This window comes from Schistocerca piceifrons, chromosome X (assembly GCF_021461385.2).
Source record: "Schistocerca piceifrons isolate TAMUIC-IGC-003096 chromosome X, iqSchPice1.1, whole genome shotgun sequence".
Taxonomy (NCBI): Eukaryota; Metazoa; Arthropoda; class Insecta; order Orthoptera; family Acrididae; genus Schistocerca; species Schistocerca piceifrons.
Window position 1 is genome coordinate 266,167,548 of NC_060149.1, and position 27,971 is coordinate 266,195,518.

Below are 27,971 nucleotides of genomic sequence, written 5' to 3' on the forward strand. Positions count from 1 at the left end.
TACACCCGCAATAAGAAAACGTGGCGCCGAAGCCATAAAACCTGGACTATGGAGCAATGGAGGAAATCATTTTGACGGATGTGGCTTGTTTCACACTGTTTCCAACTTCTGGCTGAGTTTACATCACAAGAGTAAAACATGTTGGGAGTTCGGTGATGATTTATCGTGATATTCCGTGCGCCCCGTGGTTACTCTGCAAGGTCGCTTAACTGTCAAGGATAATGTGACCATTTTGTCTGATCAGGTTCATCCCATGGCACAATGTTTGTTCCCCAGTGGTCTAAAAGTAAAGAAAACACTGCGTAGTTTTAAGGTACTCTGTGACTATATGATGCAGTGTAATTTTACAAGATAGTATTACACTGTCTACACACTATTTCATAGCCGGCCGGAGTGGCCGTGCGGTTCTAGGCGCTACAGTCTGGAGCCGAGCGACCGCTACGGTCTCAGGTGCGAATCCTGCCTCGGGCATGGATGTATGTAACGTCCTTAGGTTAGTTAGGTTTAATTAGTTCTAAGTTCTAGGTGACTGATAACCTCAGCAGTTAGTCGCATAGTGCTCAGAGCCATTTGAACCATTTTTGAACTATTTCATATATGATCTGTTACCTAACGCACTACATATTTACCACATTTTCAACTTCCGTATTTGTAAGTCAACCATTTCAACTGATTGGCTGAAAAATATGTCTTATGTGTTAACCTTCGCCACAGTGTACAAGGACTTAAAGTCAAAACTCATAATCCATCGGCTGAAACAGTACGAGCTCTCAGCTGTTGTTCCGCTGGCATCATCCAGTTGTTCCTCCCTGAGTCCTAGTTCATTACTGAATCTGAGAATTACTGAAGAGATCAGTCGAGATAGTTTCAGTGGAAGGTATGTGTAATGAAATCGCATCTGACTAACGGAATTCGCGCAGTATCTATAGTGAATTGTCTTATTTATATTATTTGTGGATTCTTCTGTCACTTCTTGGTAGGAAAATTCCATATTTAATATTGAATAACACGTAAACTGTTATTGTTCTAGTGATGGTTCAAATGGTTCAAATGGCTCTGAGCACTATGGGACTTAACAGCTGTGGTCATCAGTCCCCTAGAACTTAGAACTACTTAAACCTAACTAACCTAAGTACATCACACACATCCATGCCCGAGGCAGGATTCGAACCTGCGACCGTAGCAGTCGCGCGGTTCCGGACTGCGCGCCTAGAACCGCGAGACCACCGCGGCCGGCGCTCTAGTGATATTTTTTCATTTCTAACTAGTTTTCGGATTACATCTGACTAGCGTCCGCAAGGGACACTAGTTCTTAGGTAACCAAACATTATAAGCAAAGATACAATCCACTTGCACAGACCGGAACCGCGCTGCTGCTACGGACGCAGGTTCGAATCCTGCTTCGGGCATGGATGTATGTGATGTCCTTAGGTTGGTTAGGTTTAAGTAGTTCTAAGTCCAGGGGACTGATGACCTCAGATGTTAAGTCCCATAGTGCTTAGAGCCATTTGAACCACTTGCACAGAATGTCGTGCAAAATTGGTTTCGTAACGTTATAAATTACACTTTACCCAGTGGACAATATTAAACGCAATCAATTATTAAACTACACAATATTACAGATTACTTGGTTATGATGCTATCGTTCATGAGGTCGTGACATTGGTTAACAACTGTCTAACTGAGCATTTACGTTGAGCAACAAAAGTGTTTGACATTGTAAATTACAGCTTATGCATTGGACAATATTAAACACAGTATATGGTTAAAATACATAATATTACACTGTTACATGTTATATTGTTGAAGTCTGTGAAGTGAGACAGGTAAGGGATATGAAATTACTTTTAATTTTTTCGCAGTATATGTCATTGTGATGCTCTGTAGGTATGTGGCTGACTGATTGCATCATCTGAAGCTTCAAAGTGGAGATGTGCTGAGCTTTTCTAAATATGGGATAGTACCCCTATTGGTTTTCGATGTGGCAGTTGCTGTACAGCGGGCATACACATGGAGCCCTTTTCTTTTCTTTGCTTCTTGTGTAGAATGTTGTCAGTTAAGTCAGCGATATAGTCATTGTTAGATGCAATACAGTTAACAGCATCTGTGATTTAGGAAAGCTATCTGACAGATTAGAGAGAACCTACAATTATAAAACTTCATTTTATGTAAGAGCCACTACAGCTCATATCTTATTCAACAGCAAGGAAAAAACAGATTTATTAAGTAACAATGGTGTTTATAAAATCACTTGCAATGACTGCAAAAACCTGCATATTGGTCAAACAGGCAGCGCTATAGCAACTAGACTGACCGAACGCGAACGCAGCAAGAGCTTACGTAAGTCAGACTCCACCTTTGCCGAAAAAATGCTGAAGAAAGAACACGGATGCCAAGTCCTCAGAGTGCTAGATATAGCCAAGAAATGAAGTAAACTAAGCCTGTCAAAAGCACTTGAGATAAACAAATATTTAGCTAAAAATCCTCAGCTGGTTCTAAATAATCTATTACAGTTCAGCACAACACCACTTTTAAGCTTCTCATGACGCAGTCAACCAGCCACATACTCACATACCGTCACAATGACACATACTGCTACACAAAATTAAAATACAATAGAATTTCAGATTCCTTAACTCGCTTACGTCACAAACTTCTACAGTATAACAATATAACCTGTGTTACTGGAATATTGTATATCTTAACCATGTACTGTGTTTAATATTGTGCACTGCATAAACTGTACTTTACAATGCAAAACATGTTTGTTGCTCAACATAAGTGACTAGTTCTCAGTTAGACAGTTCTCAGGTAATGTCACGAACTCAAAAACAATGCCATCATAACCAAATAACTTGTAATACTGTAATATAGTATATTTTATTTATTTATTGTGTTTAACATTGTGCATTGCGTAAAGTATAATTTATAATGTTTAAATATCAACAATTGTGAAAAGGATAGATTACTGCTTACCATGAGGATCATACACGAAGTTGCAGCAGGCACAACGAGGGGACTGTTACATACTTAGCTTTTGTCCGGAGTCTTCTTCAGAAAAGAAAGGCTAAAGTCCGGCTAAAGCGGTCGGAGATAGCGGTCATGTGTGCTTCCTTCTGTGAATGTGTGTGTGTGTGTGTGTGTGTGTTTTTCCTTTCTTTTCTGAAGAAGGCTTTGGCTGGAAGCTGAGTGTGTAAAAGTCTTTTCGTTGTGCCTGTCTGCAGCTCAGCATGTCGTCTTTGCACTGAGTGGCAATCTATCCCTTTCACAATTATTGACATTCCAACATGGACTTTTCATCTCTCGATATTACAATGTTAACAAATATGTTTGGTGGACAACATAAATGAAGAGTGCCCAGTTTGACAGTTTCTCAACTAGTGGCACGACCTCACAAACTTTATCATTATAACGATGTAATCTGTAACACTGTAATATTGTATAGTCTATTTATTGCGTTTAATATTGCCCATTCCGTAAAGTATAGTTTATAACGTTACAAAACAAGACTGTTGCACAACATTCTGTGCAGGTGGGTTATATCTTTGCTTATAACGTTTATTTACCTAAAAACAAATGTCTCTTGCGGACGCTAGTCAGTTGTTTCCTGAAAACTGGTTAGAAATAAACAAAAATCAATAGAAGAAAAACAGTTTATTTTTATTCAACCTTTAAATTTACTGCATTGATTAACCAGCTGATTAAAATCGAACGCCAGACCATTGCCGAAGATATACAGTGAAAGTGGCCTAGAAATAAGTCTGTCATATTTAGATTACCTGAGAAGAATCACAATCAGGCAACTCGTGTATTTACTGACATTGTTATAAATTCACTTCACGTATAGCAAATGTCCAATATTGGCAAGTAATATGGGAAACACAAGAGACGATTACATTATTATCATGATACACTGCCCGACATAAATGGTAAGCACCCAGAAAGGTAGGAGGAAACGAAATGAAACTTCACGACTTGAGACTTTATCTGATGTTATTTCAGTGATTAAAAAAATTGAGCTACATTTATATACCAGGTGATCAAAAAGTCTGTATAAATTTGAAAACTTATTAGACCACGGAATAATGTAGATAGGGAGGTAAAAATTGACACACATGCTTGGAATGACATGGGGTTTTATTAGAACAAAAAAAAACAAAGTTCCAAAAATGTCCGACAGATGGCGCCGGATAGCAAAACGTCACTGACTGCGCATGACAATCGTGTATAAAACGGGCTGTAATGAGAGAGAGAATCAGATGCGCCAGCAGTCGCAGCATGTTGACGTTACCTGAAAAGGCGCTTTTAGTGAAGCTGTATTATCAGAATGGGGAATGTGCTAGTTCAGCGTTACGATCCTATCGCCATAGGAAGGGGACTCCAACGGGTAAAGGTCCGTTGACAAATGCAGCTGTGGCGAGAATGATTTCGAAGTTCGAAGCCACGGGTTGTTTAGACGATAGACCCCGTAGTGGCCGCCGAGCACAAGGCGTAATGCTGCTGAGACAGTTCAGGAAGAAATGGAGACTGTAGCGGGTTCGTCTATGCACGGGGAAGTCAACGCTCGTGCAGTCGCACGTCGCACCGGCATTCCATACACTACTGTTTGGTTGGCACTGAGGCGTACCCTCCGATGCTATCCGTACAAAATCCATCGGCATCGTGAACTGTTACCTGGCGATTTAATGAAGCGGAGAGCATTTGCGGTGTGGGCGTTTCAAAAAATGGCGGAAGATGATTGGTTGAATAACGTGTTGTGGACCGACGAAGCTCATTTCACGCTCCGAGGGTCTGTCAATGCCCACAACTGCAGAATTTGGGTTACCGAAAATCCTAGAACTGCGGTGGAAACTCCATCGCACGACGAGAAAGTCACGGTATGGGTTGGATTTACCACATCTACCGTTATCGGGCCTTTTTTCTTCGAGGAAATGCGTGATTCTGGTTTTGTAACTGCTACCGTGACGGGTGAGAGGTACGCCGATATGTTACAGAATCGCATCATCCCCAGCCTGGCTGATAAACATCTGCTGGAACGTACGATGTTTATGCAGGATGGCGCTCCATCCCATATTGCTAGACGCGTGAAAGATCTCTTGCGCGCGTCGTTTGGTGATGATCATGTGCTCAGCCACCACTTTCGTCATGCTTGGCCTCCCAGGTCCCCAGACCTCAGTCCGTGCGATTATTGGCTTTGGGGTTACCTGAAGTCGCAAGTGTAACGTGATCGACCGACATCTCTAGGGACGCTGAAAGACAACATCCGACGCCAATGCCTCACCATAACTCCGGACATGATTTACAGTGCTGTTCACAACATTATTCCTCGACTACAGCTATTGTTGAGGAATGATGGTGGACATGTTGAGCATTTCCTGTAAAGAACATCATCTTTACTTTGTCTTACTTTGTTATGCTATCAGATAAAGAGCCATCTGTCGGACGTTTTTTGAACTTTTGTATTTTTTTGGTTCTAATAAAACCTCATGTCATTCCAAGCATGTGTGTCAATTTGTACCTCTCTATCTACATTATTCCGTGATTTATTCAGTTTTCAAATTTATACTGACTTTTTGATCACCCGGTATATCATAACTGTATGGGTCCCAGTTATCTGTATGATGTTGCACGTCCTCTGGCCTGGATGCATATACACTGATTCGGTTGGATAGGATGTCATAAAGCCGTTGTATCCTCTCCAGAGGACGGCTTGCCAACAACTGTTGTAAATTATCATTGCCACCCAGGATACTGGCACTGACATGGAGTTGACATCCGAGCTGATCCCTCACATGCTCTGTCGGGGACGGATCTGGGATATCTTGTTGACCCTGTGAGTACCTCAGCATCACGCACACTGTTCATAGAGAGACGCTACATGTGTGGGCGAACATATTCCTGTTGAAAAACGGCACCACGATACTGTCGCTTGAGAGGTAACACAAGAGGACGTACGATGTTCATGACATATCATTGCGCCGTGAGTGTTCCCTAAGTAACTACGAGCCGTGAACTGAAGTCATACCCGATGGCATCCCGCAACATGGCGCCAGAAGTAACACTTATGTGCCTTTCCACAACAATGGAAGAAAGTGACCTCTCCCCATATTCATCATCATTTCATCCCCATCCGGCGCGCAAGTCGCCCAATGTGGCGTCGAATGTAATAAGACCTGCTCCAAGGTCGCCGGACCTGCCCCGTAAGGGGCCTCCCGGCCAATGACGCCAAACGCTCATATCCATATCACATCCAAAGTCGCCGACGATGGTCATCTGGGATGGTGCTGAACCGCGATTGATTGTAGAATCCAATACGACGCCATTCATCAGCAGTCCATGCTTCCCGGTCGTGGCACCATTCCAGACGCAGCCGTTTGTTTTGTGGAGCTAACGGCAGCCTAAAAATGGGACAGTAATTCCCTAGGCCAACTGCTTCTATTCTCCGACCAGTGGTGCGTGATGTCACAAAATGTTCCAGGGACTCCATTACGTGTTCTTGGGTAGCAAACGCAGATGATGATGATGTTTGGCTTGTGGGGCGCCCACCTGCGCGGTCATCTGCACCCGTACAGAGTCCCAATTTTGACACAGTCCAATTTTTTTCACAATCCAATCTAGCCACTGTCACGAATGATGATGATGAAATGATGGAGACAACACAAACATCCAGTCCCCAGGCGGAGAAAATCCCCAACCAGGCCGGGAATCGAAACCGGGACCCGTGATCCAGAGGCAGCAACGCGCAAACGCAGATGTGAAGACTTGCGATGGTTTGGTGCACAACCCCGCGATCCTCCTTGTGGTGGTCAGACGTGGTTGACCAGAATCTTGACGACGAGTACACCTTGCATCATTATCGCATGCAGTCCAACATCAAGCCACTGTTACATCTGACTGCCCCACAACTTTGGCACAACTGAAAAATTCGGCCAGTTAGCCAAATGGAGGCCCACTTTCCGGCACATTTAATATTCTGTCATGTGGAAATAACGCTGTTTCACACGAGTGTCTTCACAGTGATCACTCAACATCGAAAGCTGTTTACGCCCCTTTTATACCCTACCATGCATTCATACATGACGTACGTCTACGGGGAGGAAACGTGGCGCAGCATTAAACACCTAGGGAACCTGTCTTACTACTTGACAATGACTGAGGAGAGCTCGGTCGAAATCTTGTGGTATTTTAACCACCTGACGAGGCCGGAAGCCCGAAAACATTTTATTCATGTCTAAATATAATTTAATGCACTTAAAATATGTACGTAAAATATTTTGGCATCTTAGCAGTTAATGAATATTAATTTTATTCACAAACTCCTCATTGTTTGTGAAGATTAGGCTTCAAACGAGTATGAAATTTTTAAATAGAATAAGATACGATATACATTTTCTAGTGATATTTGAAACACTAAAGCTGTCTATAGAAAAATGCGTACGGGATCCACCTCTTTTCACATAATTAATGTGAGGAAAATAAAGTTTGCGACTCTACAAAGAATCTTTTTTACCCAGTGTTGGTGGTATGAGGACATGATGTCATCAAATCCTTATAGCAGTTCATTTGTTACGGACATAGAATTTTAGTTCTTGCACGCTACGTGGTATTACGATGTGATATAAAAGTTTATGTATAATATTTATGAACTTATCTTCACTGGAAGAATACCGTTCTCATGTCCATGTTTACACTAGATTTTGATTTTCAGACGCATTAATTAAACCGTCTACTTAAAGAAGTTGCTGCTCTGCACAAGCATTAGCTACATTTTTAATTATCTACGTGAAGAAATAAATAAACTGTCCTGTACCTCATTTGAAGTTGCGATTATGAACGGCACGATATCGTAGGCAACTAAAGCTTCGTTTAAAGTTGTGGGTTAGCGTAAGATTAAACTCAGGCGCGCTAGAACGAGCACACACACGCCCGTGGGATTCCTGCGGCACTCTTGACTCTGGGAGCCTACAGTCGTAACTTGTAGCTCAACTAGCACCTTACGAGGTCCTTCCTGATACACTTAAAGAAATCACGTGGACTTGATCGTCTTCCTGTATGTGTTTCAGTAAGAGGCTCCATCAGCCACTTAATGCTGGAGCTTCCAATTGCTACGTTTCCTCTCCCCTCCACTTTCGTTATCTGAATCGGCCGGACACAGCTCGTGGAGAGACGCCTGACGCCCCAGCAAGGCAAGCGTACATGTGGACTCGTTCCGCAGCCCGTGTGGGAAACACGCCCCATCTTGTGGCACCTGTGGGTAAACAGTAACCCAGTGTGAAAGCAGGCCCCGCTGCGGTGGCCATCTGTTGAGCACTGTGGGGTGTTGTGGCTGTATTTGTCACGGGCTTTCTTACTCTGTCCCCTGTGGCGAGTTTCACGGGACGGACAGCTCTCATACTTCACCCGCATCTGCCAGAAAAGGCGTATGTATCCCAAGACGCACTGCTAATAAATCCGAAGGGCAGAGACAGTTTTCGGACGGCTTCGACACAGGATGGGACGCGTGAGTGTAAATAAATAGCACAGTGTTTCGAGTAGCGACAAAAGTTTGGAATATTTACCATATGGAGGTCCTCGATTACAACGAAAATAAAAATCTTGAACAATAATTGTTTCCTTAATTTGCCCAGAATTTTTACAGAAATTTTGATCCTTTAGACATGTTTTTTGAGATCCCCCTATCCCAGAGGTTACTTTTTCATTTTTTTTTTTTTTTTTCTGTTGGAATCCGTCACTCGAAATAGCGAATTGAGTGATATTGGACAGCCATTTAGTTGGCACATCATCAAATACCAGAACCTATACTTTTTATTTCTTGAACTTTAGTACTGTAATTACAAAACAGTAGCTCTCGTCTGTCAGTTATTTGCTGTGTTAAAACAGATTCGGTTTTTAGGGAGTATCTTCATGACTAAGTGCTTAGAAGTGCTTTGAAGTACAAGAAAAGATAAAAGTTAGAAGCGTTTTGTTTTTTCGTTTACCAATTTACTTCTAATTAAGTGTTATAGCTAGGCAATATGATAAAAAAGGTGTTTTTTTAAAGAGAGTATAATGTTGGTAGCCATTCGCTTACTGATAAAAAGAATGTAATTTATGTCAGAGCACAACGGAAGATACACATTTCATCTCTTTCTTGCACTATTTTTACTAGATGGCATATGCCACGTCGTTTCGCTCTATCCAGTAGCCTTTCATAATAATAAACTATGCCATTTTTTACTACTGAATGGATAAATAGTTATGCCTGAAACACTGCTGTGCATTTTATTTCGTTCTAACAGGTTTCAGGTTTACGCTCATGTAAGTGTCGAATTTTCTCGTTGTTCGACAGTATGTAGAGATAACAAAGACATTAAAAAAGCCTATGTACATTTTATTTGCTAATTTACGTTCAATATAGTTACGTATACGATGCATATCTGACTGTGGCGTACTCTGGAGTTTATCCAGTTTTGTTACCCTGCCCAAAATTGAAATAACATCTTGCTTTCTTTATTTGTTTACTGGCGGATCATTAATTCCTGTTAGATCCTGAAATTCGCTTCAAAGCTGCAATTTCTTTCCCAGGTACATCAGTATAACATTATATCTATGATACTGCTGCTGCCGCTTTATGTTTGGTTAAATACTTCAAGCATTCTTAATTCCAAATGAGGCTCTAAATTCCTTTTTAACTATGTAGCTTACTTCTCTCTTACTTTTACAGGTATTTAACATACTTTTCTCTTTGTATTGGCCTGACATATTTTCTCTCAATATCTCTGTGTTCATAATTATAATTCTCTTATTGTGACAATCATTCATCATATGCCACAAACCGTTTAATCTTCATCTTTTTTGTTACTTATTCTATCCCAAAGTTATTTATTTATTTATTCAGTTTTAACATCTTTCTCTTTACCTTTCTGCTTAGAATACCTTTAATTATCTCCGATTTTTTTATGTGTTACCTGCTATAATGCCGCATTTAATCATTTTTCAAACTTTTACATAACATTTCTTCATCAGTATGTTGCACTGTACATATTCAGACACTCACCCCAAATTCCATTATTATAAAGCCCCATGCCTAAATTATTTAACCCTAAGCATCATTTTTTGCCCTTTGAAAAAGCTTCAGAAACTTGTATTATTCCATATTAGTAATACAGTTGTGAATCAGAACATCAGTAATCACCCTTTTCAAGAAGAAGATGAGGCACTGACATTCACATCTGACTGAGTATAGTCTCAATCATATCGCTATACTGTACTCGCCACTTATAAGACTTTTTAGGCATATAAGGCTAGTGGAAGCCGCAAGTGCTGGAATGTGCATCTGCGCAATAATTGTAAATAGTTATAACTAACAGAATTTTCCGTCGGTGCTTGATAGAACATGACAACAATGTTAAGTAGGAAATGCTTAACTGATGACGTGTTGCGTGTTGGATTTCCTTTCGAGATCTTCGACTGACGTTTGTTTAGTGATTTTTCTGAAGTTTAACCAGCACAGGTGACTGACATTGTAAAAGATTCACCCGCCATTGGTTGTACCGGACTGGAGTCGATCTAGCGACCGTCACGTCATTACTGCTCTGGTTCTCCCCTTGTTACCTACGACGGTTGTTCGCTACAGCACAAGACTCCAGGATCCGTTTATACTGAAGCTTTCTTGTTAAAGCTGCTGTCATTCTTACAAATTTAAACTGTTTACGCTATTGTCATTCTTACAAATTTAAATTGTTTCCCTGAAGGATTCGACGAATTCATTTTCTAGTCGTTCTCAAACAGCGCGTGCACGGCCACGGCCGATTTCTCCTCCTGTCCCAGCCTACAGCACCGTTTAAAGTCAATGATCATGATGCTGATGGAAAATCCGATTATTCCAACCTCGACTTTCCCACATATACACGGTATTTAGTACACTCCCGACATTGCGAGTGGGGCCCTTTGGTCATCTACCGATCGGAGACACTCAAATCTTCTTCGTCGATTTGCACACAGTATTTATGCCATGTTTGCGCAATGTACGGCCGATTCGGTACGTCACCCTGGTTACATCTTCGTGTTCGTTTATGTTGTCCAGAACTGTAGGTTCATATGTTCAGTATTTCAGAATTACTGGTGTGATGTGATGGCAACTCATAAACTGCAAGAAATACAGCTAAAATATTATATATTTATATTTAAAAAAATAGCTATCACTCCTGCTTGCACATCATTACTAACATGCTGTGAAACTAAAACAATTTCTAGCATACAGTGATTAGTGACACACACCTGTTTCATACGTGAACTCGGCAGCCTCTACATTCAGTTTGATATGATCCCATGTACAAACAGCACTAATTACATAATTATTTAAGCAACATTTTTTTGGTTGAAGGCCAGATTCAAGAATAAATAAATAAATCACAGTTTCAAATGGCATCCCTCAAATAATGCTAGTTTCTAGAGTAACGAGTCACTGTTTACAATTATTTCTTTGAACTGGGTTTGCAAGAATAAGACATCATGGGTGACGCTTAGAGTTAAAAATAACTCTTTCCTCCTAAAATTTAGAATTGTCAAAATAATTTGCTGATGCATGCTATTATCATGAATTATCTGTATAAAAATTGTTTTTTCTAGAATTAAAATTGAAATGTATGATTGCTCTTGAAGTAACTAATGTTTTAATGTCTCTAACTCAATATTCATTTAAATATGACCTTTTTTCTCGCTTTCGATTGCTTGTACCAAGGTAGTTTAACAGCCAGCGAGGCCTGTTATAGTGTAATCACTCTAAAATGTGATGTAATTACAACGATGCATTGTGACCTATGCAGACCATTACATACGAATCATGAATCAATTTAGTTAGTCCTTCGCAAAGCTGATTAACCGTGTGCTCTTGTCTGGCGTGTACATAAAACAGAGAACCAGATATGTATTTTGGATTCAGTCACAGATATCAATGCAAGTAAATGTGTTTACTGTATCTGCTATCGAACAAATCAGAAAATTATTCGTCATAATTATGGTGTTGTCAGATGCAAATGTTAAGTAAACTCTAAATTCAATTCAGATACTACATGGATTATGTTATAGAGGAAAGCTGTATAGGGTGGCTATATTAGGAGAAATATTGTCTAAACCTACATTGTGACCCATCTAAGGCATTAATTCAGTCAATATAAGCAGGAGAAATTCTTGTGACTGGAGGGAAATCGCTTATGGGTTCTCCGAGGGTCAATTTTCGGTCCACTGCTGTTTCTCACATATGTCGTATGTAAACGACATTCCGTCTAACATACAACAAGCAGAATTAGCTCTTGGTGAGTATGATACTAGTAATGAAATCAATCCAAACATTCATACAGCAACAGAAGAAGTAGTAAATAATGTTCTTTAAAGTGTTATTGAGTGATTTTCTGCGAATTGTCTCATTGTCAATTTCAAAAAGGCGCATATTCAGTTCTGCACATCTAGAGGTACTACAGCAATGTTAGGTGTAACACATGGTGTAACTAGGGCGGAAACTTAAAAAAATTCTATGTGTACGTGTTGATAAGAATATAAACTGGAAGAAACACATTTCCCAATTTCTGAAACAACTTACTTCAGCCACATTTGCACTTCGAATCACTATAAATCTAGGAGAGAGGCAAAGCAATAAGATGACATATTTTGCGTATTGTCATTCAGTAATGTCCTATAAAATAATGTTCTGGCGTAGGACGTCTTCAAGAAATAAAGGCTTCATCGTTCAAAATGGTACTGTAAGAATAATATGTGGTGCTCACCGATGATCATCTTGTAGACATCTGTTTAAGGAACTAGACATTCTACCTACGGCTGCACAGTATATTTATTCCCTCTCAAAGTTTGTTGTCTTTTGCTCAAAATGGGATGCACAATGATGTCTCGAAAATTTTTTATTACTTACCCAAAAGACACCGAAGCTAAACCCGAAAACAAACTGAAAAAGTTTTCCCTTGACAACTCCTATTCCGTAGAAGAATTTCTAGTTTTGTAATGTGTCAAAGGTGATGCATAGGAATTATAAACTCACAAGAGTACTAAAACAAAGATTGTAGACGATCAGCATGTAACCATATTTACACGCGAATGTGTAATTTGAACGTACAATTACTCGTTCCCCATCACTACGATTAATCGTACAAATGATGATACTAGCCAATTAACTAACTGAATATTTAAATAAAGATAATAATTATCTATTATATGACAGTGAAACTTTTTAACATGATAGCCTTATACCGTATAGAGAAAGAGGATGAACTAACTTCACATAGGTTTTCCCTGTTCGAGTGGTATGGCCCACAATAAAGTCATGAAAACGTTAAATGTACCATACCTTTTTTGCAAGACACCAGGCAACACGAGACAGTTAATGATTGTATTGTCGATCAGTGTGTTCGAAAATTTGTACATGCTTTATTAATTCTTAAACATCCAATAATTACAATAATAGTACATTTAATTATGCTGGAATGACAGAAGGATGATTTTCATGTCGGTCTTCTACCTAGGTCCGCCTTCCTAGCTGGGCGATCAGTGTAGATAGTCGCCTTGAGGAGGACTCAGGTTCGATTCCCGGTATTGCCAAGAATTATTACTTCGTGGGAGGACTGGACTGGGGTGCACTCAGAATTGTGATGCCAACTGAGGAGTTACCTGATTGAGATGTAGCGGCTCCAAGGTCTAAGCGTCGGCAACAGCCAGGAGAGCGGTGTGCTGACCCCACGCGCATCCATAATGTATCCCCATGACGCCACATGGCAGATGATGACATGGCGGCCGGTCGACATCGCGTATTCTTCAGGGTCTGATCGCAGAACACGTTTTTCGTTTCCTGTTATCTGGATGAACAGTCCATCGACATGAGGGCTGTTAAAGCCAACAAAAGGCGAATGACACTTTACTAGCAGTATTTTCCCAGTTTTGGCGGTATGATGCTAGAAGTGGACTCAGACTCGTCAACGCATTAGATAACTCTTAGCAAGCCATGAGAGCAAAGGCAGAGTTGTGTGGTATTCTCTCATCGTGCGAATGTTCATTACTACGAGTCTGTATCCATTGACGATCAACACCTCAGTGGTTGCTATCCCCAGATGACTGCTCGGCTGACTGATTTGCGAGTCTGCAGCGCGCTTCATAGGCCTTCATTATCCATTTCTTTGGCGGCGCTTCTCTTGTTAGAAGTATGTGACGTACTTTTGCGACTAGCTGTCACTAAAAACGTTCATGCTCACGTTCCCCAAGATTATGACTGAAGATGCACCCCTTTCTATTCTGCTGGTCAAGTACAATAAAGAGCACGAATTTTCTGCCTTCTGAACCTTTCAAATGCGGGACAAATTCGTGCCCTTCGATGTTTCGTTGAATGTAAATAAGGGATGAGAAAAGACCGCAGCGCTTGATTCCAAACTGTAGGCACAACCATAAAAGGGTCTCCGAAGTTTCTACAGTTCATGTTCTTTCAAAAAGTATACCTAACATGTGCAGTTCGCTTCAGACTGACTGGCATAAAGATGACGTTTACATCAAGTAAATTTTGTTTTTGTTTTGTTGGCGTCAGTTGCGCGAGAACCTGAATTATGTGTAAACTTGATATGTGCAATACATTTATCTATACGACTTTATATAGCGGTCAGAAGCCAGGATTTGCAAAAGAAAAGAAATATTTATTCAGGACAACGCCGTTACCTACAAACGTCCTTTGCAAAAGGAAAATTGAGTGATATGATGTGCTAAATTTTGTAACATGGTCCCGCGAATGTGGTCTCCTTTGACTTGCACCCATTTTCGCTTTCCAACATTGCCCGTCACTAGAAAGATGTTCAACACAAGTGTGGTCACATAAAAGGTGACTCGAAAAGAAACAGTATTTTAACACGACAGAATTTCTGTTGATAGCATATCAAGACACTTCCTGCTAGTCCTTGCATCTGAAGATATAGCTTGACAATAAATTAATCCCAATGTAAGATTTATCGTTCTCCCTTGTTTGTTAAAGAAGTCATGTCCTGGATTGTATTATTCCGTTTAACTTTCTGCTGTACCTAGGATGCATTATCACCATCGTATTCTCTCGGTTTCCTGCTCTTCGTTTCTTGATGTCCAATTACAAAATACAATAGACAGTCATAAAATTTTAATTATCACCTCGGATAAACATGCAGTGACCATGGACCTTGGTGATGGGGCTTGTCTTTCTACACATATTTACTTTTCAATGTGACACGTTTTTTCCCAATGCTTTATGAAGTGGCGAGGATCTTGGTTGTAGAAATCTGTGTTTTTAGCTGTTCAAGAACCGTTCCACCTCGAAAATCACTTTGCCTTCATTGTGGAATAATTTCGTCATCTGACGAAAATCACTGTTGCCATGTCAGCAGAATACAAGAAAAAGGAGAAGGGTGAGACCTAATTCGATAGACCAAAGAAGTAGCATATGTGACCATGTCCTCTGTATAATCAGCTGGAGCCTTGTCGTGGAGCAAAAATACCCCCTTGGACAGTTTTCCATGACGATTCATCTTGATACCGTCCCGTAAAGACGTCAGGCGACTTCGACTGTATGGTTCTGTAATAGTTTGCCACTTACGAGCGTAATCTGTTAGCACCACACCATGGCAGTCCCAAAAAGAACTCAGCATCACCTTCTCCAGTGATGGTTGGGTCTTCGTCCTTATCGACAGTGGTGAATGCGTAAGTTTCCATTTCGTCCTTATCGGCTGTGGTGAATCCGCAAGTTTCCATTACTTGCTTTGTTCCTTTTTCACGGCGTTATAGTGGTGCATAAACACATACATACGTACGCACATACATGCATGTACGCATGATGCTTGTCGTTGGTGATTTGGCGGTTAAGAGAGCCATCTGGCTTGGCCTGACTCAAGTGCAGTATTTACTCTGCTGCCTTTGTTTGACCGGCTTTTTCAATGGGTGTGAACAGACGCTGGCCCAGCGTGCAGCGACTTCTGTCATGTTCAAAATGTTGCGCAAGATGTTGAAAACTAATCCATGACTGATACTCACTTTTTCCACTATCGTCTGAAATGTGATATGCCAGTATTTGAGCCGACCGGAGTGGCCGTGTAGTTCTAGGCGCTACAGTGTGGAACCGAGCGACCACTACGGTCGCAGATTTGAATCCTGCCTCGGGCATGGATGTGTGTGATGTCCTTAGGTTCGATAGGTTTAATTAGTTCTAAGTTCTAGGCGATTGATGACCTCAGAAGTTAAGTCGCATAGTGCTCAGAGCCCTTTGCCAGTATTTGAGCACCAGGACCGCCACTTCCCCGGCGATTACCAGCTATTCACAGAAAGTTAGTATGACACTTTGTTCTTCGCCATTCAGATTTGTTTGACTACGTTAGAAGCGACTGCGGCAGTAACTACTGTGTCACGTGATGGTGGATTGTTGCTGTACACCTGCAATGGATCGTTGTTGAATGGTTCCCCTTCAAACGCAGAAAACGAACTACCGCACGAAACTCCACTTCATAAATGGGTTGCGCTATTATGTATTTTCTCCTCTAGCAGCGCGTTGTGATTCTGTGGCACGGCTATTTTAATGTCAACCAAGACTAAGACCTGTACCTACAAACAAAAAAGATCATAATCATAAGCTTGACAAATATATACATTTAAGAATTGTATACAGGGTGATTCAGGTGCTCCTACCGGTGGGTTTTATGCAACCCGCAACGCCTTCAAAAATCAAGCACAAGATTTTCGTACTATCTCACTTTCTACACGCATACTATTAGCCCCACAGCAAAAAATGAACAGGACTTTTTTGAGGCAATTACGCATTAAATTTTCTACTCGGATACGTACGTTTTCGCTGGAGGCCATGGTTTGCGAGTTATTCAAGAAAAACGGGTTTGGAGGTCACTTTTGTACACTTCTCTTGAATAATTCTAGAACAACAGCCTCTAGCAAAGACGCATCCCAGTACAAAATTTAACTACATTAAATTTCCCAAAAAAAGATCCTGTTCATTTTTTTCTATAGGACTAATAGCTTGTGCATAAAGAGTGAGAGAATGTGAGAATCTTGTGTGTGGTAGATTACCAAAAAAAAAAAAAAAAATAAGAAATTCAGTAAGACAAAGGAATTGACAAAATCTACATTCAGATACCATTTTTCCAAACATGAGCTGCACCTATGGCTTTGTCACTGACAAGCAATAAATCTTGGTTTTAGCACGAAACTGAACAGAGACTGCATTGGCACATATGGCTGACTGTTCTTGGCCAAATTTTCACTTTCTGTCCTCTAATGTGAAGGCTCATATCCTAACCAACACCTGAGGCCTACCAGATCGTTTTCTCATTCAGTTAAAGTACCCTGAAGCACCTCAGTCCTCCTTATAACCAGCCAGAAGATGTTCATGCGGCTATATCCAGTTCCACAATAAAGATGTTGCCTTATATAGAGGCACTTCCAAAGGAAACTTTCCCTTGATTTCAGCTTAGGATGAGACTGTCGATGGCCAGACAAGGAATGGGCTTCAACGTTCTCAGTCTTAGGTCGTTCCCAATCAGCAGTGACTTCTTGAGAACACCTGACGGTGCAATGCCAGCAACACGGTATATTTTCCCAACAGGGGTAGGATTTAGGCATCTGGTGGTTATCCTGCAATCTTCGTTCGAGACAGGGTTCACCGTCTTGGCACAAGCTGACCTATAGCACGCTGGAGATGCGTATTGTGGAACACAGTAGCGCAGAACCTATACTGTGGTTCTAAGAACTTGTGGTTTTGCATTCCCATTTTTACCTCATAGTTCTTTCAGAATGTTATATCTGGCGCTGTTCTATGCTTTCAAGTTTTGATTCTGGTATGCTCTACTTCGTTTTCTTTCTTACAGCTGTGCGGACGAAGATTCGGAGACTACGCAAGACTAAGCTGATATGCAAGAAGGCCAAGATCCTGAAGGGCCCGAACGAGCTGAGCAAGCAGCTGCGGCGGCCCGTGCTCCTGCTGCAGGCGGCAGAGTCGTGCTGCGAGGAGAAGGCGCGCAACACGCGCGACGCCTTCCTCATCATGGGCCACAGCCGCGACAAGAAGCTCGTGCCCTCCTTCATCATGCCCTGGGAGAAGCGCTCCAGGGTGAGTCCTACTGCTTACTCAGACATACACTATCTGATCAAATGTATCTAGACACCTATCAGTGGTCATCCCAACCTTGGCCACTATGACAGCTTGAACTCTGCTGGGAACAATTTCAATAAGATGCCTGAATGTTTGTGGACGAATGGCAGCTCGTTCTTCTTCAAGAGCTGAAACGGCAGAAGGTAGTCATGTTGGACGCTAGCGGATAGAGCAAAGTCGACGTTCTACATCTACATCTACATACATACTCCACAATCCACCATACGGTGCGTGGCGGAGGGTACCTCGTACCAGAACTAGCACCTTCTCTCCCTATTCCACTCCCAAACAGAACGAGGGAAAAATGACTGCCTATATGCCTCTGTACGAGCCCTAATCTCTCTTATCTTATCTTTGTGGTCTTTCCGCGAAATGTAAGTTGGCGGCAGTAAATTTGTACTGCAGTCAGCCTCAAATCCCGCTTCTCTAAATTTCCTCAGTAGCGATTCACGAAAAGAACGCCTCCTTTCCTCTGGAGACTCCCACCCGAGTTCCTGAAGCATTTCCGTAACACTCGCGTGATGATCAAACCTACCAGTAACAAATCTAGCAGCCCTCCTCTGAATTGCTTCCATGTCATCCCTCAATACGACCTGATAGGGATCCCAAACGCTCGAGCAGTACTCAAGAATAGGTCGTATTAGTGTTTCATTAGCGGTCTCCTTTACAGATGAACCACATCTTCCCAAAATTCTACCAATGAACCGAAGACGACTAACCGCCTTCCCCACCACTGCCGTTACATGCTTGTCCCACTTCATATCGCTCTGCAATGTTACTCCCAAATATTTAATGGACGTGACTGTGTCAAGCGCTACACTACTAATGGAGTATTCAAACATTACAGGACTCTTTTTCCTATTCATCTGCATTAATTTACATTTATCTATATTTAGAGTTAGCTGCCATTTTTTACACCAATTACAAATCCTGTCAAAGTCATCTTGTACCCTCCTACAGTCACTCAACGACGACATCTTCTCGTACACCACAGCATCATCAGCAAACAGCCGCATATTGCTATCCACCCTATCCAAAAGATCATTTATGTAGATAGAAAACAACAGCGGACCTACCACACTTCCCTGGGGCACTCCAGATGATACCCTCACCTCCGATGAACACTCACCATCGAGGACAACGTACTGGGTTCTATTACTTAAGAAGTCTTCGAGCCACTCACATACTTGGGAACCAATCCCATATGCTCGTATCTTAGTTAGGGGTCGGCAGTGGGGCACCGAGTCAAACGCTTTCCGGAAGTCAAGGAATATGGCATCCGTCTGACACCCTTCATCCATGGTTCGCAAGATATCATGTGAAAAAAGGGCGAGTTGCGTTTCGCAGGAGAGATTCTTTCTAAAGCCGTGCTGATGCATGGACATCAACTTCTCTGTCTCAAGGAAATTCATTTTATTCGAACTGAGAATATGTTCGAGAATCCTGCAACAAACCGATGTTAAGGATATTGGTCTGTAATTCTGAGGATACGTTCTTCTACCCTTCTTATATACAGGCGTCACCTGCGCTTTTTTCCAGTCGCTCGGGACTTTACGTTGGGCACGAAATTCGCGATAAATGCTACCTAAGTAAGGAGCCAATGCAGTAGAGTACTCTCTGTAAAACCGAATTGGAATCCCATCAGGACCTGGCGATTTATTTATTTTCAACCCATTCAGCTGCTTCACAACCCCAGGGATGTCTATCACTATGTCCTCCATACGGGAATCTGTGCGAGACTCAAACGGCGGTGTGTTTGTACGATCCTCCTGCGTGAAAGATTTCTCAAATGCTAAATTTAAAATTTCAACTTTCGTTTTGCTGTCTTCCGTTGCCAGGCCAGACTGATCAGTGAGTGACTAGATGGAACTCATCCCAGAGTTGTTGTATTGGATTCAGGTCGGGACTTTGGATAGGCCAGCCCGTTTGAAGAATTTACTGTTCACCATAGCCTCACAATAGCTGCTTTAAGGTAGGGTGCATTGTCATGCTAATACAAACAGTCTTCACCTCCGAACCGTTCCTCTACTCTACTCAGTACAAAGTGCTTAAAGCACTTAAAAAAGCACTCCATCGTCAGGCCACGAGTGGCGTACCGGGACCATCCGACCGCCGTGTCATCCTTAGTGGAGGATGCCGATAGGAGGGGCGTGGGGTCAGCACACTGCTCTTCCGGTCGTTATGATGGTATTCTTGACCGAAGCCGCTACTATTCGGTCGAGTAGCTCCTCAATTGGCATCACGAGGCTTAGTGCACCCCGAAAAAATGGCAACAGCGCATGGCGGCCGGGATGGTCACCCATCCAAGTGCCGACCTCGCCCGACAGCGCTTAACTTCGGTGATCTCACGGGAACCGGTGTATCCACTGCGGCAAGGCTGTGCAAAATATATTCATATCCTTCAGCATTTAGCATTTTATTAAGCAAAAGAAGGGGATCACACCCTAACCACGGAAAAATCCTTCATACCGTAATATCACCTCCTCCTTGCTTCAGTGGTGACACTAACGCTTGATGAAAGTGCCGCTAGCGTTGACTACAGAAATATGTGGCTTATGAGGAGTTGCTTGACCATTGTACCCCATTCTTTTTAATTCCCTACGCACAGTCATTATGCTGGTAGCCCTTTGTAAGTCAGGATTGATTCCTTCCGCTGATTTCGTGTGATTTTTTACAACCATCCTCCACGATGCTCGATGGTCCCTGTCCTTCTGCACACGAAGTCTGTCTGGTCTTGGTTTACCTGTGGGTGTACCTTCGCATTTCCATTTCACAATCACAACACCTAATGCCAGCTTGAGAACTTTAGAAGAGTTGAAATGTCCCTGCTGGATTTATTATTCTGGCGGCATCCAATGACTAGTCCACGTTCGAAGTGACTGAGCTCTTCTGACCTTCCCATTTTGCTGTTACTGCTTCTCTACTGACGGCACCATTCTCTCTGCATCCTTTTATACTGGTGGATCCGCCTCTCATGATATCGAGTGGTCAATTTTGCATTGCATAGGGGTGTCCGCATACTTTTGATTAGATAGTATACGCTGACATATATTGAAAGTGTTACACCATGAAGCGCCAGTCCCATATTTATTAATGTTTGTACGGGTGTTCATTATGTAAGAAATATTAAATTATTTAACTTCCATCCATTCTGAACTGATGCCCATAATCAACATCAGTATGAGGTGTGACAGGCACATGCTATGTCAGTTCATGAAGGTTCCTGGTTGGAGTATGGTATGAGAGTATACATTTTCCCATCGCATTTCAAACAGGCTCTGTGGGTAATAATTAAGGGGAACAAGCAGGGCAGTCAAAGATCACTACATTCTTCATTTTTTTTTTGTAAATACCACAACAGTCTCTGATCGCAAACGTTTGTTCATTCAGTTACAGGTTTCAACCAATATCATCATCTTCAGATTGATCTAAGAAGAGCAAATGTGCATATTTATGAAAAAAGCGCATAATCTTAGGCTGTTAACTATTATAATCAGTATCGTATTATACTCGTGCATAGTATGGAAGGTTAGAGACATACCCAGCTGTCTACGTGAAGTTAACAGAATAAGCAAATAAAATATGTAGCCAGAAATAGTAATGTCAGATAAAGTAAAATCATGATAAAATGGTAAACACTCATAACCCGTTATGTCAGCTAGCTGCTGGCATACTGTGTTTACGACTACAGCTGAGAGAGCGTGACCACTAGATGTCACTGGAGGAGGCAGTTTGCGATGGCGTGATACAAAGGCAGAATGTGATTCTAGACATTCTACGTAAAACTAAATCAGATACATTAACCCTTTCAGAGCCTCTGGCTACAATTATGTTCATTAGCTTTTACCGTGTATTAGCTGCAACAGAAATATATTTTCCCAATTGTGAATGTTCAACCTTTTCATCAGGCGCTAGTGCTGCCAACTGTTGAACACCACTATGAAAATATCAGCAAGTCAATGCAGCAGAGCGCAGCAACTCCTACCCACCAGAATACACTATATCCCACCGCGTACTTGAATACTGTTATTTTGCATGGTGATTATTGAATGATAATTTTACTGTTCATTTCAATAGAGAATATTTAGAAATTAGTTATTTTAGTCCCAAAAATGAAGTCAAGTGTGCAACATATGTTTTGAAAACGAGTACAAATTTTTGTGTACAAATCTTGCATCTTGAATCATTAACATATCACCACATAAAGAAAAATTTTCCTCTGTCCAGAAAAAAATAAGGTCTGAAAGGCTTAAAGTGCACTTTAAGAAAGAGCTAGAGCTTTAACATGGATCCAAAGGTAAATATCAATTTAAATTATAAAAGTTGGCTGAAAAATAAGCGTCTGTGAAATATGCAGTACAACAAAGTTATTTGGCAGCAGTGTGTCAAAAGATAAAAACGTCACAGGCACAGCAAGCACACCAAAAACGCATCTAAGAAACTGCGGCTGTGCGGAGCCAAGACTTAACGCAAACGGACAGAATCAGAAATAGAATTAATAAAAGCTCCAGAGCTTAAACAGAGGTTTCATAATGACATGTCATTTAAAATTGTAAAAGCTAGTTCCTAGTGGATGTCTGTGATTCATACATTCCATAGTTAACCGAACTAAGAGGAACGTATCAAAAAGCGAATAAAAGGCTGCCGTCACACGACCTTTGACCTCAGTTTTTTCGAAAAAGGAACATAGTGTCCTAAACCCTTTGACATGGGTTACTTTAGAAAGAAATCGAAGTAGCATACTGAAGCTCGTCGAAATCTGTGGATCGCAGGATCTGACAGGTCCTTGCACGTTTGAAGAAATCCATCATCTACAACGATCCATTCACAGACGGTGCCTGTGAGAAATGACTACCCGTGCTCCTCTGTTTGCACCCTGTCTATCTAGTTTACTGTGCGACAGGTATGTGGAGGAAGACAGTATGATCTTACAGTTTCCTCGCAGTCCTGTAAGTATTTCTTCATTTAAGGTAGGACGCATTTCTTGCAGTTTTTCATTTCCACTCATAAGAGCTCATCTCTTCTTTGTACATTTTGTGTGTTACTGGACCTCACATGTGAATATATTGCGAATTACTTTCTTAGAAACACAGCTATACGTCTCTCCACCTGCTCTTCCCAATTTTTCCATTGTTTGACGTCTTTTGTCCTCTTTTCCCACCTTCCCCCACCCCTCTCCCCTCCACACACATTGCTAAGATTCACATGTCCATTCTGTCGAACGGGTATTCGTGTGATAACAGTGACAGTACAGTTGATTCACATCTACTTGTGCTGATTTAAATACAGTTGCTTGCGTTTAATCATCTGCTAGCTTTCCACCACACACTAATTTTTTACATATTTTCCCAACTTCTACAACAATACTGACATGATTGCACCTCTTTACAAATGGCGCCACCGCCTGTAAACATTTTAGTCACCTCTTGAAATTACCCTCTGATTTCAGAGTAGACAAAGTGAACGCATTTTAAACATTTTTTTTTAAATTTTCTTGCTTTGGGGACCCACAGCATCTAAATCTTAATAAAAGAAAACATTATCCGTAGAAGGCTTTAATGTAAACCATCCTTATTTAAATTGTGGGGTTAGCTAATTTCGGAGACCTGTCATTTTCAAGCACCGTACAATATTTCAACTTATATGTGTGATATTACGCATTACATATTGCAATTGTCAAATTATTTTTCGCTATACGTAAATAGTAGATATTATATTCCATCCTTACATTGGGAGTAGATCCACAATAAAAGGCAACCTTAAACTTCCTATTGGTAACTTTTCTCATAGTAACATCACACATGTAAATAGGATATTGCATGGCGTTTGAAAATGATAAATTGTCAAATTTAGCAAATCGCGAGATTTAAATAAATTACATCTTACTACGGACCATGTTTTCTTTTTTTTTTATAAAATATTTTTGCTACGCCATCAGGTACGCAGTACCATATTACAGAAAAATTTACCAAGTGATTAAATATCTGCTTGTCGTTTGTTGTTTTGACGTCACCATCATATGGAATCCTTTGCAGTAAGTCGAGCTTTAAGGTTGCTAGTTAAACAGAGAACGCTCTCTGTGTGATTAAATATTTGAAAACGAAATTATGTTTTATTGTGCAGCATTATTTTAGCATACAGAGTGAACAACAGCCCAAAGCAGTAAATCTGTTATTGAAGCAACAGATATAAGGACACCGGTTGTCTGTGGAATGAGAAACATCCTCAGAGACAACCCATATCGGAGAGAATAGTTATTATGTCTTATTTCAGTAGGATATCAGAATCGGTGCAGAAAAAAGGCAGCTAAAGCCCGTCTTGTGATATCACAATAACGTTTCTCTTACGGCGTGTGTCAAATTATTCTCGGATTTGCTGTTTCTATACTTTCACTGATATGTCGGCCAATTTGAGAGTATTAGAAAGTATGGAGCTTCTCATTGGTGGGATATTACTCTGACTTTACATGGCGGAACTTGTGCTAATGGTTAATGTGTCATCGCCGTGTGACTGTCATTCCCAATCAATGGCCACCACGTGTTCCAGAAGGCAGCTCAGCGAGTAACAATAAAGCTTATCAGACACTAGATGTCAACAGTAGCACATGCATTTTAAATGGGTGAAGTCACAGCCTGCCAGCCTGCTACTGTTTCCTCTCTCTCTCTCTCTCTCTCTCTCTCTCTCTCTCTCTCTCTCTCTCGCCCTCGCCCACCCCACAGTGGGCCAACTCACTTCAAAATCTGGACATAATCGAAAATATATATAAAATCCTACAAAACTGTGTTCTTTTTAGATTTAGATTACGAATGCGATGTCAAAATTACAAAATTCAAAGTGGTGAATCCAGTTTGACTAATCGTAAGTTATGAATTTAGCGGTTCGACTGAAACTTCGGGTATAAAGCATTCTGAGGTCACTGATGACGAATTAAAAGTCTAAATTGCCGTACTGAAATATATTATTCGATAGTTTACCTTTTTCAATCGAAATCGTGATCAAATTGTTCTCTTGCGTCGTTATCGCTATCAATAGAGCGCAATGGGGTTGTCCATTGAAAGATGATTCGAAAAGCAGATCTTTTACCGCAAGTGCATCTGTTTATCTTCTTCAGTTGTCATTTTTTCGAATCTAGAAATAAGTTGATCCGATGATCTCAAAGCCGGTGAATACGTTATGCATCATTTTCTCACAGGAATGTTTGCTTATAAAATCTTCTCGGTAACGCTGGAAATCTTTGTTCCGAGCTTCCTGCGCATCTTCAGACAGCTGACCAATCGGCAACGGAGCAGCGTAACTTATGACACATCCGTGCATCAGAACTATGAGGACCTATGTCGACATCCAGCATTATTTCTGAATATTGTGATTATTGTACAATAATTGTCTGCCATATGGCACAGCCGTACGGTACAAAAATGATAGGCAACTAAAAACTCGCAGACATGCGCATAAAATACATTTCAAACCTATACGAGAGCCATTTACCAACGCGGAACCACGCAGAGAAAATTCTGTACCCAACGATTTCGGATAAAATCGGTAGCAGTTTAGTTTTAAGCCGGTATACGTCATTACACCGGTTAAAAATGTCAAAAACGTGTCTTCTGGAGTGTTATCCATCTTATGTTATCATGACAACAGTGAAGGATCGCTGTCATATCGCACTCCTGCAAGAACAGCGACACAGCTCACAAATAAAATACTTGAGAAAATTCGACTTAAATAATTAATTCCATAAAAATTTAAATTTCAAGTAAGTATTGTTGGCAGTAAATACAATTACATTTCTCGTGCAACTTTGGGCACTTTACACGTATTTTTCAATGACATAAACGAAAGACGCCGTTTTCCGACTTGGCACATTTCTTGCCGGGCGGGGTGCGATATATTAAACAGGCCACACAAACAGTATCTGAAAAATGTGTCGTTTTCCGATTCGTTATCAAGGCACAAACCATTGTGACTGGAATGCCATCATAGCAATGGACAAGTGTGAGCAAGTGCAATCTATTCAAGATTTTCCGGGACTGAAGTCGGAATGCGCGCCTTTTTCTGTTTCTGTTCTGTTCAGTTTTTGAAGCTCGTTTTCCCACCGTGCGCCCCCAAGACACGTAACTGTGTGCTCAGGATGGAGTTATGTATTAGTGGTTGCAAGAAATACACCCCACCCGTCAGTCCAAATAGATTCGAGAATTGATAAAAAAAAAACTGAGAAAAGTGAAGATAATGGTTTTGATGCTTCAGGTGTTCTATTGGTCTCTCCAACTTGACTGCAACACCCAACACGGTCATACGTACAACCTTGCTGAACTCTCATAAAAGTACTTCATCGGTGTGTTCTTCAACTTTCATGTCACACGCTTGAATATCGGTTATATCGTCAAAGCATTGACCCTTCAAGTGAAATTTTATTTTCGGGAATGAAAAAAGGTCACTCGACGCCAAATCGGGTGAATATGGAAGGTAGCTGAAAACTGGCGCTAGTGTTTTCGCTAGAAACTGCATGACAACTGCACCTGTACGAGCGGACAAGTTGTTCTTTCATTGCTGCAGACAAACCCTCTAATCCTCTTGCTCGACCGATCCATGCTACTCAAATAATACCGGTAATTTACAGTGGTGCCGGTGGGAACAAATTCCCTGTGGGTACCGCCGTGAGCATGAAAAAAGGAGATGAAAACTGTCTTCACCCTCGATTTTGTCATACCCATTCTCTTGGTGAAACTTCAGAGGCCCATCTGAACTTTATCGTTTTGTAGTAGGTTCATATGGATAATACCAAGTCTCTTCACACGTGATGTTTTTCAGAAAAGAACTGTCTGCGTTTTCATTTCAGTCACGTCGTGGCAGACGTCAAAATGTGCTTTTTTCGGGAGTCAAGGTATGCGGCACAGTTTTTCAGTGATAGCTGTGGATGAGAGATGACGTCCGGTTTTCAAAAGATCGCGAATGTTCTTAATGTTTCCGTCGGGTGAACTTGAAGTGGGACGCATTGACACCTCGTTTTCCTCGAGCAACACCTGTCCTCCTTCAAAACAGTTAAACTACTCAAACACTCGTACACGAGTTAAACAGTTATCGCCGTAAGCCATTTCATTGACTCAAGTGTCTCCATAGCAATTTTGCTCCACTGCGATTTGTTTCCCAATAATGTTGACACACTACAGTCGCACGTCCACTACTTAATACCGCCTGCCCACTACTGGTGGTCGAATGCACATATATTGCTTATAGTTGTTAGTTCAATCTGACACTGCAGTTACTGCACTGACGTCGTGTACACGCCAGGAATAAAATCAGTCTCGGAATATCTTGGCCCAGTGGTGTGCATTTTGCCCTAGAGCAAAAAAGAAGACCTTAGATGCTGTCGCATCACAAATATCAGGTTTTTATAATATGCCTTTTTTAGATGCTACATGTCTTATAAATTATTTGTCATATTTTCACCTCTGTCGTGGATACAAAAGAAATATATCATCCGATTTAACTGACTCCTCAGACTGCATTCAATGTCATTTCACATTATCCACTTCGGGATGTTCTGTCCCATCATGAGATGTATCTGAAAACTCAAGATCATCAATCGAAAATAAGGTTTGTGTGCGGATTCGTTTATGGATCTTGTCCAATTCACAGACTATATCACTCAGACTTATATCCTTGAAATACCACGACACGTCCAGTCTCCACCAATTCTCTACTGTACGACCGACCATCGGATTATCACAGTTGACAGGCTTTATTTTCCATTGTTGTACTTGAGGAAGCAATTCTGACAATGGGACAGGATGTCACGAAATCAATAACTTTAAATAAAATAATA

At 41.2% G+C, this 27,971-nt stretch overlaps 1 protein-coding gene across 1 annotated transcript in view; it reads left to right on the top strand.

Annotated features, from left to right (window-relative positions):
• Window positions 1–27,971, top strand: part of LOC124722299 (secreted frizzled-related protein 1-like) — a 403,676-nt gene that overhangs the window by 299,884 nt on the left and 75,821 nt on the right. The window contains exon 3 of the mRNA XM_047247482.1: window positions 17,865–18,106. Coding sequence (XP_047103438.1) covers window positions 17,865–18,106 — 242 coding nt within the window. The remainder of the gene's footprint in view (window positions 1–17,864; window positions 18,107–27,971) is intronic.